Here is a 16,306-nt window from a genome sequence, read left to right as displayed (position 1 = left end):
TGGCTCAGCACACAGTATTATCACAATTTTCAGGATATTTTTTTGTTATTAAAACTCTTGCAAGCAAATAAGAAGCAGACAATCTGAATTTTATTTAAGAAAACAAGTTTGTAGTGCGAATGATTGCAAAGAAAGTATATGGGAAAGGATCAGAAAGTCTCTAAAAACTGAAGCACTCAGGAGAGTAGCTGCCATTTTTAGTGACTTCTTTTAAAATGTGAGTTTTGTGATATCAACGCTAACTGGCCAACAAAATACGCTTACACTCAGTTTCACTGGGGAACTTAAGCCTTCAGAGATCCCACTTCATTTAGGAAACAGTATGTTTTTCTAGCTCAATTTTTCTTTGAATTCTCATGTTCCAGAAAAAAAAAAGACTAGTGAGTAGTTATTGCTTTAGCCTGATTCAGGTCTAAAATTTCCCATGAAGTAGAAATATTGCTTTTAGTCCACTGTAATAATGCTAACTCATTGGTAACATGACAAACACCACTGGTTCCAGTTGTTAGTGCTGCTGGAAAACTTTTTAAAACAACATTACAGTTTGAAGGTAAGGTTGTAATTCTATGTAAAGACCAAACTCACCAACCAAAGATGTACGTTATTAGCTCAAATATCTCCATAGAAAATAAGCCTCTGAAAAGTGTTTGTTCTTTGTAACACTTGGCACAGAGAGGAAACAATGGCATTGACTGGTGAGGCCTTCTTCTGAGAGAAGCAGATAGAAATCAGAGTTTTTGTCACAAATACAAAAAAATCATTGCTGAGACAGTGCAGCAATATTTATAAATACTGTATGATACCCTCCAAGACATCAGGCAACTGAATGCCTTGCTTTTGCTTTCATCTACAACTGTCTCTCTCTGTAAAGCTTGCAATTTGAGAGCTGATCCTTTGTAAGGAGGAAGCTCCATGATACTATGAGACTGACCTCAATTCCTTATTTCCCTTCTGCTTCAACCTGCACACTCTTGTCTCCTTGTTTTTCACTCTCTTTCTTCCTGTCTTCGTTTTCCTTCCTTTCCATTTTTTCTCACCTTTGAAGAACAATCACTAATAACCTTTGAAAGAATACTTTGTAATTGCTGTGACTCTATAGTAAAAACCTTTACCTCATTGACTACTAAAGTTATTATCTGAGGGTAAGAGTTTCAGACAGACCAAAGAAAGATAAATTCCACATGAGAGGTGATAAGGGATGAGCAGAAAAGAGACCCTAGAAGGTAAAGGAATCAATGGATGGGAACACAGGAGGAGAGATTATTATCCAGCCTCACATGCTCGCCACGTTATAATTTCAAATGTTCCAAACGGAGCCTGGTGCTCTACAGACAAGCACATAATTAAGTACAGGGTTGCAATGCACATGCACAAAATGTCCGAATTAAGGTTTCATGGCTAGCCTTCTGGCTCCCCCAACCTTCGGTCACTTAATTTAGTGACCTAAATCCTTTTTAATATAAAAAAAAATTGATTTTGATGAGGTCTTTTAATTGTTGGGAGAAGGGGTTGTTAAGGGCTGCAATTTATTATGTAATTGTAGATGCATAGTACTTCAAAGGAAAAAGTATTCTATTTTCATTCTGCCTTGTATACCATGTTGAGACCTTAATACCTCTGAGTTTTGCGTGTTTGTTTGTTTGTTTGTTTTCTCCTAAAGTGCATTAAGCTACATGACTAACATTTCTTTTGAATGCATCAGAAGCAGGAAGTCTGCCAGAGAATCTATAGGTCCACTAGATAAAATGGTTTTAAAGAGCAACCAGAAAAGATGAGGTTGTAAGGGAAAAGGCTGTGTGAAATTACCACAGGGGACTTTTAAGAGAGTCTCTATCAGAATATTTTTCTAAGAAGGTTAAAACTGAGGTAGTTTTTTCAAACTGAAAAACATTTATAACAAGTCAATAACTCTATCAACAAATAACATGGACCAGATGGTGTTTACACATGAGAAATTTTTAGGAAACTGACATGCAAAGTTAATACAGGTGCTGAACTATGAACTGCTATGTGCAGCCTTTTGCTGAAACCAGCTTGGTACCTGAAGGCAGAATGAGGCAAATATGATTGCATCTTGCAGAAAAGATATCAGAGAGAATCTGGGACTGGCAGATCCTAATTTGTCTGCACCAGTCGATTCAGCTGACACCACGTTTCAGAATGAGTTTAGCAGACACACATAGAAGTGCAGAATAACAGGGACAAGTCAACACAGTGTTTGTGAAGGACAGTCACGCCTTATAGTTCAGGCAAAGCTCTTTGAACGAGTTAAAAAGGTTAGTTATGATTTAGCCAACAGCCCTGATTGTTGAATACCTTGACAATAAAGACCATCAGCTTCATTGTTACTCCGTGACTTTGTATACTTAACAGAATATTAGGTTCTTATGTCTTCAGTGTACTTTTTCTCAGCTTGTTCTTATAATCTTCCTGGGTCACTATTGTTTCACTTTTTTTTTTTTTTTTTTTTTTTTTTTTTAGTGCAGGTGGGATTGTCAAAGTAAAAAGAATTCCTGAGTAAAAGTAAAAGGTTCCTGAGCAATTTTGTCAGTTTTGAAAATTCCATCAGTTCACAGTCATGTTCCCATTATTTCCCCATAATCCTGTCTCAAGGCACCCTCAAAGCTGATTGGGAGCAGAAGGCTACACATAACAGTAAATAGTTCAGTACCTTCAGTACTTTGCGTGATGCTGTGCTGAGTTCCCCGCCTGTTGTACTGGCTCATATTGTTTCATTGCATTTTCCTCTATCTATAATCTCTTATACATAATTTATAAAGTCTTGGGACAGCTATCTCTTTAGCTTGTGTTTATAGCGCTAATAGTATTGGGGTCCTGGTGCATTGCTGGGGTTCTGTGTATTTGTCTGGTAGACACCTATAAATATACAGAAGTATAGAAACGATCTACCATGTTTAGGCTGCTTTAACAGGAATTGGTGCTGGAGTAGTGGGGCTAAAAAATTATCCACCCTCGGCACTCTCGGGATGGGAAGCCTTTGCAGGCAGGACCTAGTCGCAAGGTTCGCTTTGAGCTTAACCTTTAAATGAGCAAGAACTAATCCTCCTTGGCGGCTTTGATCACCAGCAGAGACAGCACGGCTCCCATCGACCTCGGTTTAGAGGAGCTCGGGGACCCTGCTTCTTCCCCCCCGCAACATCATCTCCATCAGCACCACCCTCCTCATCTCCTCACAGGAGACGCCCAAGGGGAAGAGTTAACAGGGAAATCGATAACCCGGCCCTTTTTCCCCGCCTCCTCCTCCTGCCTGCGGGGAAGCGGGGGGGCATCGGGACCTACAGATAGGGGGTGGCCCCCGAGCGGAGGGGCGCGGGGAGGGCTTCCCGCGCCCCTCCGCTCGGGGGCCACCCCCGCTGTACGGCCCGGCCCGGCCCGGCCAAGCGCCGCCTCCGCGGCGGGATGCAGCCGCCGCCGCCCCGCCGGTGCAGGTAAGGAGCGGGGCGGAAGGGACACGGCGCGGGGGAAGGTGGCAGCACAGGGTTGGAGGGGGAGGGATGCGAAGGGCAGACCCCCCCCTCTTCACCTCGAGCTGAGGCGGGGGGGGAGATTGAAAAATTATATAAATTAAAAAAAAATCACCCTTAATCCACCCCCCAAAACAGCGCCGCTGAGGGCTGGCGGCGATGGATTTTTGCAAATTGTGATGATTCTCTTAAAAGCGCTGCACGGCGAGCCGGGAGTAGCCCCTGGGGCACTGATCCACCCCGGGACGGAAGGATTTCGAGATGGAACTAATTTTTTTATTCGCCCCCCCCCTCCCCTCCCCATCTTAATTGAATGGAGCCGCGGCTTCCAGAGCTGGGAACGAGCAGGGATGCTGGCGCTGAATTCGGCGTAGCAGTTGGGAAGGGTAGTTTTTAAGAGACATGGGCGGAATTTGCAACAGAAATAATAAGTTTCTCTGTGATCGCCTGATTAATTAAAAATGAAGTACACATTGTGCATTGGCAAACAGTCCTGAACAATAATCTGGAGCAATCCTGAACCATAATAGTTAATAATTTTTTTCCTAGAAAATTCAAAATACCGAAGTATTGCCTCTGTAAATCCACATAGAGCCCTCAGAGTTGCAGAATGTTCCCTTCTTAATGAATGTTTGTAAAGGGATTTTCATTCCCACCGAATGTTAGTGGGAGCAGCCAGAGCTCAGGGAGTCACCTGCTCCTTTTCTTTTGCAAAGAAAGAAGGAACAGAATTACTTCAGCAGCACTGCTGTGCTCATGTGGTGCACACCATGACATTCCCTGCTGATGTAGCTGTTCAGGTGAAGCATGCTTCTAGAGCTTATGATTTTGAGCATGAAACTCGAGAAACAGATAAGAAAAACATGCAGCACTCTCTCCATGAAAAGGTCTTCTGGGACTTTTTAGTGCTCTATCACAGACCTCAGGGGCTTAGGTTTCATTTCTGTAATTTGTTTTCAGTCTAGTATGTCAATACATTTATTTCAGTTCTATATGCTATTTATAGAGCATCTCTTTGAACCAGTGCATTTTTATTTACTGATTTCCTTCTCACATTGTGTATTTGTAACAGATTGTGCACTGAGATATTTCAGTGGTGCTGCTGTTTTTTAACTTACGGAGATGTGCATTTTGGGCAAATTAGATACATGTAGGTAACTGTGGCTACATATTTTAATATTGCCTCTGGCAAGGAGATCTTGAAAGGCATAAAACGCTTTTGGACATATAATGCTAAACTGAACTTGGTGAGAAGAAAAAATACAAGTAACTCTTAATAATTTTCTGCATATTCCCCAACTGAAGTTATAAAGCAAATTTAGAGTTTGGAATCAGCCCTTCATCAAGGGATAAACACTTCCCATGCAAACACCCAGATTTGCAGGTATTCTGCCATCCAGTCAGGATGGATGAATCAGAGTATGGGACGGTACAAACAGCATAAGGCTCTGTTCTGAAAAAAAACTATGTGCAAACTCCTGCTTTTAGTTGTTATTAATAGGCTACCTGAGGTCAGTAAGATGATTTACAGTGCATAAAGTTAAGCAGATATCCACGTTTTTGCAATACAAGGATCTACATAAGCATGTTTGTATGTAATAATAGAACATGAGAAAACCACACCTTGAGGGCTGCACATCTCTTTAATTTATAAAGATTAAAGAGACTGAAAAAAATCCTTCACACTTTTATATGCTTGTGAAGTAATTTTAAAATATTTTCAAAATGAACAAGAAACTCCTTATGTATAGAAGTGCTTAACAGTAAAGACATTGGTTCTTTAAAAGTTATGTACATACCTTCATAAATGGAGATAGAGGTATCAACTGAATTACTGGGAGAAAAAAAGTCTGACTATTGAAAAATAAAATAAATATGTGTGTCATATCCAGGCTCTATGTGACACAGGGTCTTGCCTGACTTTTTTTCCTCAGAAAAAAATTAAAAATATATAGTTGGACTAAAGGGACTGTGTATTTTGGGTTGTGTTTTTCTGTTGAAAATTATTCCATTTTGAAGAAAACTTTAGGTTGAGATCTACATGTAGTCATTTCAGAAAAATTAATTACTTATGGGCCCAATTCTTCTAAGAAAATATTTCTATTGATGTTCCAGATACTGATTTTTGTGAGTATCAACTCTTGTTCCCCATTGTATAATACTTGCCCAGAGAATATTGATTTTAAGAAAGAAGATTGCATCTAAAAAAGTCATGGTATTAAAATATTTTCCAAACGGAGAGCTTCAGTGGTGTTTCTATGAAATTTCAGCTCCCTCAGGGAGCTTTTCCTTTCCATGCTTCAAGAGGACAAATTGCTTTATGTAAAGGCCTTTCTTTGCCTTAAAATAGAGGGCTTGGAAATATCAAGCCATGTAAAAAGTTATCACTCATACTAGAAAGCATTTTAAATGAAACAATCTTTCCATGAAATTGGTGGATTTATGGAATAAAGAGTCTTGTTCTGGGGATTTTGACTACAGGAATGCCGAGCCTTCACACTGATTGGTCTACTACAGCTATGACTGGATGGAGGGTTACACCTTGACCTTTTAGTAACAACATAATGCAATTTTTCTGTCTCTAAGTCTAACTCTGAATCCTGATAGGATTGCTGTTGTATCTTCAGTTGCCTTTGTCAGCTGCGTAAGCACCCAATTACTTACTGCTAGATAGCACTCTAACCTTTTGTCTTTGAGCACTAACCTCAAAGACATATAAGATAGTTTTTCTTTTTCAATAAAGTAAATATAAATACATGACTTTATTTGATTAACAGTTACAAGAAAGTAAAAGCTAATCAGTCTGATTTTTGAGTTTTGTAGGATGATGAAATGTGATACTGTCTTTGCTCTCATTCTGATGGTCATCTATGAGGATAACCAAATACCTAATACTGTCTGCCACAAAACCTGTTCTTCTTTTTAAAACTGTATTTGGACGGCATACTGAACACTGAGTACATTTGTATACTGAAAACAAATATGAATATTTTAAGATAGGAAATTCTATATTTGGTTATAACGAACGTGTTATTCCAGAGTAGTTTATAAATGTATCAAGAGAATGCACTTACTACTTCTGTAATTACTGTAATTCATTGTGCAATATTTTATATTTAATTTTAGGATCAAAGGTAACCATTGACAGCCTTAATTTGAGATCCTGTTTGATAATGTGCGGCTTATCTTTCTGTCACTAAGATATTAACTTTCAGCAGAAGATGTATTTTCAAGTAATTGAGTGTCTTGCTTTAGTCAGTTTGTAAATTGTTTTAATTGAGGAGGCTTTGTATATAGCACCAAGTACAATGTAAATACTGACAGTGATGAGCTCTATGAGCAGGAAAAAAAAGAGAATTATACTGCATAAATTAAAACTAATCTGTCTGGAAATAGTAGTACTTGAAATGCAAACCCAGAGTGTGAGGAAACTGAAGGAATTTAGAAAGCTATAATTCCAGAACTGTAGGATGGCATTAAAAAAATCAAATATTCCTATGAATACAGTTTGGCATGAAGAATGCAGACATATGAAGAGGACACAGAGAATGACAACAATACTTGTAAAAGACCACCTAGATTGATTCATCACGGAGCATGAAAAGTCCTAAATATTTAATGCTTGGTAAATAAGAGAGTGAAGAAAAGATAGCTGTTTACAAGTATTTGAGAGAGGCAGTGACCAAGGAGGGAAAATGGAAAATGTAAATGTAAAGATGATGAGCAGTGTAGCATGGCCAGGGGCTTTGAGATATTGATGCAGGGCTCTTAGTCAACAAACCATCCTGCTGAAACTCATGAGGAAATTAGTTTAATAGCTGTACTAATTTAGCTGTAGAAAACCCCTCTGTTAAAGAGTAATGAAGATTGTGAAGCAGCCTTTCAGCCTTTCATTTTTGTTTTTCTGCAGCAAGTCACTAAAATCTTGTTTATAACTCAAAAACTGAAGTTTTGTGTTTCATAGACACAGAGTCACAAGGCTGGATGTCAGGGCATCATCTCCCTCCCCTCAAGCTGCATCAATTACATCAGTGTATTTCCTGAGAGGTGGTTAACTTGTGTTTTTAAGACCCCATTGCTGGAGACTCCATGACCTATCCAGTCCAGAATAATTTCCAGTGCTTTTCTGTCCTTCTTCTTGTTTGTTTGTTGGTTTGTTTGTTTGTTTTTAAATGCCTCACCTGTATCTTCCTTGCTGTAGTTTAAACCCTTTTTTTTTGTCTACCCTTCATTTTGGAAAACAGATTATTCCCTCCCACTTTCCAACAGCCCTTCTTATATGAGAAGGTGGTCCTCTCTTGCCCTGAGAGGACAAGACCCATCCAAGAAACTAACAGCTTTCCCAGAGGTTTGCTTGACTTCCAATCTCTTACATATTTCCAATGATCTCTGATCATTGTTGTTCTCATCTGTAATATTTCCAGTGGGTCTACATAGTTCTTGCCTGAGATCATACATAACGCACTTCTATGTGATCTGCTCTAGGTGAACCTGCCTTAGCAGGTGGGTTGGACTAGGTGATCTCCAGAGGTCCCTTCCAACCCCAACCATTCTGTGATCCTGTAATAACACTCAAACTGTGATAACACTCAAATGTTCACAGTGCCAAATATAGTAGAAGGACAGTTTTATTTAACCTGAAAGTATCTGCCCTATTTCTGTGTGCCGGTATTAATTTTTTTGCAACATACTGTTGCAAAATATTCCATAACACTGTAGCATGTGTGGTGTTAAATCTGTGAAAGGTGATAGTGCCCAGATCCACTTCTACAGAACTGCTGCCAGTCATCCCATCCTGCCTCCCTCAGCCTTTACTTGTGCAGTTGATTATTCTTATCTAAACTAAATTATTTGCTTTTGTGTTTGTCAATCTGTCAAAACACTTGAATTCTAATACTGTCATCCAGCACATTTGAACCCTTGTCAGTTTCATCCGTCTGCAGATATAATGCTACCTTCTGATCCATCATGCAATGGAATCTCTGAGGAGTATCCAAAACAGACTCCTCAACAAATTTCTCTTATCCTTCCAGTGCTATAGTGAATTGTTGATACTCTAAATATTCTCTTTCAAACAGTACCAACTTCTGCCATGATTTCATCTGAACCAACTGTCCCTAGTTTGTTTATGAGAATATAAAGAGACTGGGGACTATGCTTGTTGCCCACAGTTTCTCAAAAATAATTTCTGCTGGCTCTGAGACTGGCTAATCTGAGGTTGGTGTGATCAGTTCCCTAAGTACTGTTTATTAGACTAGTTGTTTTGAAAACCCCAAATTTATTTAAAAATCCCTGTCCTATTCTTTCCCATTCCATCCTAATTTCTTTTCCCATTTTCACTCATGCTTGACTGCCTCTTGGCAAATAACATGTATAGTGAAGAAGAAAAAGACCTAAACACTTCATTCTTTTCAGCACCACTTATTATTGGACTTTTTTCCCAGTTAGTTGACCAAATTTTTCCTGGTCCTCCCTTCTCTTCTAATGTCTGTACAGAGTGTTTCTGTACAGGATCTGAAGACGCACACCAGTGCAGTCTAACACCAGGGATTTTTGGCTGTGTGGGACCCCAGTAGGAAGGGACCCTCTTTGGTGGGGATTATTTTGTGAATTTTGATGTGATAGTAAAGATGAACAGACACTTAAAGGGACTGTGCAACTAATGCAAAAGTATGCTCCTTTCAGTGTTTTTGAATGGCAAAGGGTCCATGTTTGTGCATTGTCATCTTAGCAGAATGTTACCTGTCTACACAACGGACTTTATGTACTTAGGGAAACAAATCTGTTTAGAGTGCAACCTTTCAGCTAGATAGACTCTGACCCTAAATGCAAAACAGCAAAGGGAATATTAAATGATTAACTGATCCAGGAATAGGATGTGCGGTGAATAATACTGGGTTTTGTCTGGGCTGGAAAATAAAGCTAACAAAATGAATGTGATGGTAAATGGTTGTCATTTTGAGTGACTAGAGCTTGCACCACAAACTCACTTAGTCCAAGATCTTGAAAGAACAGCCTCAGTGCGTTCAGCCTTTCATTAGGGCAAGTTTCTCTCTTTTTCAGTAAAAAAAAACCCCTACAATGGTATTAACTTTATTTCAATTTGTGAAATTACTTTAAAATACTAGGTTTACAGCGAGCATTTCAAATGACAGCAATTCTTGTAAAATGTGTCTTGGCTCTTAGCTTTACACTCTAGAATTTCCCAGTTTTTACTGGAGGAAGGCTCCTGAATCAAGACTTCAGTTCAGTAAGGTTTTAAATATGTCGCATAGAGTTCCCCTTGCTCTAATTTCAGGCTGTGCATTTTCATGGACTTATAACAGTTCATGCGTAAGTGAAATTAATTACCAGAGTTGTTAGCCTTATGTAAGCAAATCATCTCCTACTGTATCCTCTTGCAAAACTTTAATTGCAGCTAGTATAAGTATTCATGGCAGGATTCCTATTATTTTGTACCATTATCCTTTATTTATGAATAAAGCTGTTTTACATAATGATTAATATCTGGAAGCAATTTAGTATGTCATCATACTCCTATTTGTCGCCTTCGTTAATGAAATGAGAGAGCGCTGTCAATCAGGATGGATGTTGTTATTTTGATTTTCATATTTCATCATGTGATTATAAATTCAATCCTAAGTAAGCAAAGTTCTGATACTGTAATCTTAGGCCTGTTTTTGAGAAGGGCTGCAATGAGGTTTTGCAGTTGGAGAATAATAGGATTTTTGTATTTGCTTGGGAAAAATACTATGTTTTAGAGGTGATCATCAGGGTTCTAACTTAGCTTTCCATGGCTACTTATATTGAATGAAAAGGCTAGTAAGTCTGAAGCAAGCTGGAAGCAACCTGATAGTATTGCTCACTGTATAGATAGTTCTCCCTGTTCTGTAGATGAGGGGAGAGAATACAAATGGAACTGTCTCACTTTTTGAATTGCTGGTAATACCAGCTACAGCTGGACATGTTATTCCTGGAGAGCAGGTATTGTGGGACATGAACCTGGCCCTTGTGGTTTATACTGTTCAATTTAAGGCCACTGATTAATTAGGTTATTGGACCCATACCTGGAGTTGCATGCGTAACCAAGATTTATGTTGCTGTGGCAACGTAGAGAGACACAACTGTGCTGAATTTCCATGACCTTTGAAGTAGGAGTTCTCTTAATCCAAAGTGGGATTGAGAATTCCCATCAGCACATGAAGAGTGTAACTAGGTGCCCTCATTAATAGATTGAAATCTTGCGTCTCTGACTCTCAGACTGAGTTGAGTAAATTCCTGCTTCTCATCAGAGGGTTAGAGAAAAAAAGCAGCTGCAGGAGACAAGACAAAAGGAAAGCCTGCGGCTCAAATTAATCAAGAGCAAATGCTTTGAAGACAAATAGGAGCAATGCAGGATTTGATGACTACCATGAAAATCACAAGGTGCTTCCAAGAGGCCATTGACAAAAAGTTTGGAACATGTTCCAGGTATTGTGACTGGCCTGGAAATAGAGGCAAGGAGAAACTGAGCATGAGCCAGGTAAAGACTTCACAGTGTTATACATCAAATTAAAATAGTGGTGGTGACGTAGCACATGCTAAGTAGATGGAGGAAGATGGAAAAATCTGAGGTGTATGGGAGGGATAACTTGGTGTAGATGAGGAGGACTGCAGGGGATTCAGAAGTTCTGCAGGAAGGTGTGGAAAGCTTTTGGCAGGCTGTGGTAGAGACAGCGTTTTTGGACTGAACACTACCTCCTGCACTTCAGTGTCAGGGAACCTCTTGCATCTGGGACCCAGCAACTGTTTTGTCCACTTGAGGATAAGGTATTGAATACAGTTAGTAAAAAAATTACAAGTCAGAAACTTTCAAAACCAAACAAAACTGTCAGAACGCCCCACCCCCAAATGAAAATAATCTGGATTTTTTTTAAAATGTTGGCAACTGGAGTTCTTAATTTTTGATTGTTGTCATTTCAAGGTCACATGATTAAATGTATTTGTTACTTCAGCAGTGATAGAAAATGTCCAAGCAACATGACTACCATTAAAGCAGTATCCTGGAAAAGTTAATTATCTAAAAGGTTGCAAAATGTTAATGGAAAAGCAAGAAATTAGATTACCTCAGAGTCAGAGAACTTCTAGTGAGATATGTAGCTATGAAAATATAAGATATCATATGTTTGTACAATTCATTTTACCTCCTGGAAATCTGTAATACCTTAGTTTACTTTTTATTTTGCCTTTAAAAATGAAAACAAACCCCCAAAAAACAAAGAGGGAAAATATCAATTAGGACAGAGTCAATGGACTATAACCTATTTACCTTCAAACAGTTTTGTTTGCATACTACAGTTACATATGATGGACTGGTGATCCATTTCCTCACAAGTCCAGCAGAAATTACACCACAACTTTCATCCAGTTTTCTCACTTCATAGATCAGCTGCAACAGGGTCCTGTTGTAGTCTCATGAATGAACCTTGATGAACCAGGAAACATCCAAAGGGAAGAGAATCCCACTCTTCATTTGTTATCCAAACTGCTAGTTTTCAAGAATCTGACATTAAGCTGCACCCCTGTTTTGGGGAGCTGTTGAGACTTGCTGCAGAGTGATGGAACAGCTGGGTGCCATTTTACTGCACAGTCCCTGCTCTGCACCCAGCCTCTGCGTGAACCCTTTGACAGGAGCATAAGCATAGCGCAGGGAAAGAAGAATTGAGCACGGGAAAAGTGTGTCCATAATTACCACCTTTGGCTCTTCTCCTCTTTTCCGGCTTAGTGGACAGCTTCCAGGTAACTTAAATGAGACCTGGAACAGCTGCTGAAGCAGTGGGATTTCTGGACATCTTGGATGTTCATTACCTCCTTTGCAAAACAGACTTTGCAATTATCCTGGAAGATATAATCCAAAAGTTGGATGAACTGAACATTTTCTACAATTCGTGTGCAACAGAGCCACTGTCTGGTACTTTCAAGGCAAAGAAGTTATAATGGTTGTTTTTGTTCCTAAAGTAAAATGTTGTGTTTGGCTTTTAAAGTTACATAATTCTAAGTTTCTGATGCTTTCAGTGACATAAGGTGTGTGTGAAATTGGTACAGCTGCAGGTCAGGTCAGACTCCAGTGTTTTCTTGCCTTTTGTAAGCACTGAAATGAATAGGTGTATTGCTAGGACATTTCCCTACTGTGCAGCAAGTAGGGAATGGATTGTGTTATGGATCTTGAGTGGAAAATTGAATTGGCAAGTCTAATTTCATCATGTGACTTAAGTATCTACAAAATATAAACAATCAATGGGAATTGTAATGAAACAATAAATGAAAAAATCTGTATTTTAGTAGACTACTGTTATTCTAAGATTGTAACTGAATTAATATCTTGACAATGTTTAGTAAGTGTATCTAAAAATGCTAATCTCTAATGCAGTGTTGTAATAAATGGAAGTCTCTAGCATGTCTCGTATAGCAGAAGACTCAGTACCAGTCCCAGTGGATAAGAAAGTTAAAGGAAAACCTTAATGGTCTTGTGATTCAGTAGGAAACTAAGCCAAATTTCAGCCTACTTTGGAATTCAATAAGGACATTTAAGGGAAAGTATAATAAACATTTTATCAATGGGAAAATTCTTACCATCTTCTAAGTCAAGTCCAAGTTGGCTTTTGTGTTTATGTAAAATGTTCAAATTAACCTTCAGTTCAGACAGCTACTTCTGCAGTTGGCATAAACTGGAATTTCTGTAGCATTTGTAAGTTAGTATGAATGATTGAAAACATTCTCTCTTTCTCTCTTTTTTTGTTTTTAAATAAGAACTGCAAAGATTGGACAAAGAGCTTCAAGTGGAAAGATAAAAATACTTGGAAACGCTGAACCACATAGTAACCAAACATAAAACATAAACTAGAGCAAGAAACGTATCAGATGACAAAAGAAAATAGATGATTGTTAGTCTTCGGAATGATAAATAGAGGATTTCTAGGCAGTTGAACAACAAAATAGAGTACATTTTGAGATAGAGAAGAAAGATAGCTGCAGACATTGAAACACCCAATTTGTTTTATTTAAGGGTCAAATAAGAAAAAAAGAATGGGCTTTTGATTCTAAGGAATAATTATCTGAAATTACTGCAACTAACCCATCCTGTTTGACTACATAACTTGAAATGGCATTCTTAGAGAAGTTCTGATTGAGTGAGTTCTGGCACGTGTATTAATAGTATCATTTCAAGTTTGTGTTTCAATACTGTCTACTCTGTTGTTCAGTCTATTGTATCTTTCCACTCTTCAAGATGACACTGAAAATGTGTCTACTAGTAATTTACTATACTGTTACTGAATTTTATATATAAATATATATCTATATGCACATTTTCAGCCACTAAAAAGTGACCTAATGCACCATAAAAGAAAATTGTGGATCATGCCAGAAAAAAAAGAATGTAAGGATTGTGAAAACATTGAACAGAAATGCTTTCAAGAGAGATATTAATAGATACTACAGTCAGAATAGACTATGATAATTGTGACAATTTGGCTTGACCTCCAGCAGAATACATAAAACCAGTGAAGTGGATCAAGTCTTACATACTGTTCTTGTAGGCACTCAAACACACTTAACTTGAAGTACTTTGTTTTTCTTTGCAGTCACTGGGATTAACTCCCATTTTCTAATTTAATTTTTCTAATTCAGTACAGGTGTTTTGAAGAGCTCACATTATTATATGGAATATTTTATTTTTAATATTTTTCATAATAATTCATTTCAACAGTAAAAGTGACAGAAACATTTTCTATAGTGATTCAAAAATGTGTATTATTTGAAAATTGAGGAAAGCAAAAGATGGTCTCATGTTTAAAGTCTTTCTTCTGAAATTTTCAAATGCAGCTAAAGGAGTCACTTTTATAAGTTCATCTTGATATTATGTTGCTTAGTTTCTTGGAAGGAGTATGGAAACAGGCTTGAATCTCTGCTGAGTACTGTTTTAATAGTGGGAAATAGCAGGAAGGAATAGTTCATGAATAAACAGGCTGTTTGAATTGCTCTGAAGAATGCCTTAACCCTTTGAGATGTAATCTCATCAGCCTCCATCAGATACTGAAGTCAGACCTGGTTGGTGCTTGGGTCAGGGGAAATCTTAGGGAAGAGGTAGAATTCTGTATTAAGGGATTCAGTGCCTGCATTCACTTCAAGTTTTATTTGAGCTTAGTAGTAATACTAAAAGCATAAGAAGATACCACTTTTCAAATGAATCATTAAACTGAAATACTTTGCTAAGAAATTAAGATTATGGAGTGGGAGCAGGGAAATAATGGTTTTGTTGCTGAAAAATATCAGCCAACTCATCAGTGCTAGAGGGCAGATAAATCACAAATATTTTATGCATGATTCTGGGGCTTTGGTTTCAGGGTCCAGGCTATATTTCAAATAACATTCTAATAGTTTGCCTACCTACTCACCTTAGCTACAACTGGAAAGTCTATTTTTAACTTCTTGTTCTTAGTCATTGTAAACTCTTGCTGAATACAGGCTCTGTTTTGCAGCAGATAAACTTTTAGTACATTGGTGTTTTTATTTAGGACAAGGGGTAATGGCTACAAACTGGAACACTAAAACACAAAAGGTTTCACTTAAATTTGAGAAGAAACTTCTTCTCAGTGAGGGTGACAGAGCACTGGAACAGGCTGCCCAGGGAGATTGTGGAGTCTCTTACTCTGGAGGCATTCAAGACCTGCCTGGACACATTCCTGTGTAACCTCATCTAGGTGTTCCTGCTCCGGCAGGGGGATTGGACTAGATGATCTTTTGAGGTCCCTTCCAATCTCTAACATTCTGTGGTTCTGTGATTTTGTGATTTAGGAATGTGCATATTATTGAACAGGCACACGCAGATATATAAGACTCCTCAGGCAAGATGATACATTCAGATTTTTTTCTTGACTGTCATGAAATCAAATAAGATCCTTTGAGCAAAGACCATTTTATAAATATGATGGCTGTTAGATGGGTGTAATGATTCTAAGAATGTAAACTTACAAGGTCCTGAATTGCGCACATCTATAAAATCTACAGTCTATGCTACAACAGTCCGTGTTTTGTGGTTTGAAATATTTCTTCATTGTGTTTTCAGGATGGAACATGAAGCTACCCAGCTAGAAAAGCAGCATGTGCACAATGTGTATGAAAACACAGCTGCCTACTTCAGTGATTTGCAGAGCAAAGTGTGGCCTCGTGTTCGAAACTTCCTGCTGGAGCAGAAACCTGGCAGCCTTGTTGCTGACATAGGTAACCTGTTCCTTGAGGTGGCCTGAAAGATTGTCTATAAGCCTTATTAGTTTATATGTTACTTGTATGTGTCCTTCAGAGCAATTGTTTTTAAAACTCGTTTAAATTTGTTTCAAATGTTTAAAAATTGTTTTTAACCCCATACTACATGCCATATACAACTAGCCAGTAAATGCATATTTTGCCTTATTTTTATTGAGCTAAACCTTAATCTATCAGTTTCCCCACAGGCTTAGTGGTCTGTCATTCTCCTGGAGCTCTTTTTAAAAAATGGTGTTAATAGCTCAAATATTTCATATTTCAGTTTCTTTAGCTTTCTTGGTTTAAGTACTGCTAGTCTGCAATTTATTGCTTTTCTCCTAAAACTCCTCCTATCAAGGCTTCAAGTTAAGAGAAATCCTCCAATGTGATTAGCAGTAAAAAAAAAAAAAAAGTTATGATATGAGAATCTCCCTATGATTCTGAATATGGACACCAAAACATCATTTTCCTGGTATGGTGTTGTCTTCCCTACACATTCAAGTTATACTTTGATTTTCTTTTCTTTTTAGGAGTCACCA

The 16,306-nt window shown here is 38.2% G+C and overlaps 1 protein-coding gene across 1 annotated transcript in view; it reads left to right on the top strand.

Annotated features, from left to right (window-relative positions):
• TRMT9B (tRNA methyltransferase 9B (putative)) overlaps positions 1–16,306 on the top strand; it is a 107,482-nt gene that overhangs the window by 85,106 nt on the left and 6,070 nt on the right. Inside the window, exon 4 of the mRNA XM_082051698.1 lies at positions 15,592–15,746. Coding sequence (XP_081907824.1) covers positions 15,593–15,746 — 154 coding nt within the window. The 5' untranslated portion in view covers position 15,592. The remainder of the gene's footprint in view (positions 1–15,591; positions 15,747–16,306) is intronic.

Source organism: Streptopelia decaocto, assembly GCF_964273445.1.
Source record: "Streptopelia decaocto genome assembly, chromosome: 4".
In the NCBI taxonomy this organism is placed as follows: Eukaryota; Metazoa; Chordata; class Aves; order Columbiformes; family Columbidae; genus Streptopelia; species Streptopelia decaocto.
This window is presented reverse-complemented; position numbering and strand designations above follow the sequence as displayed.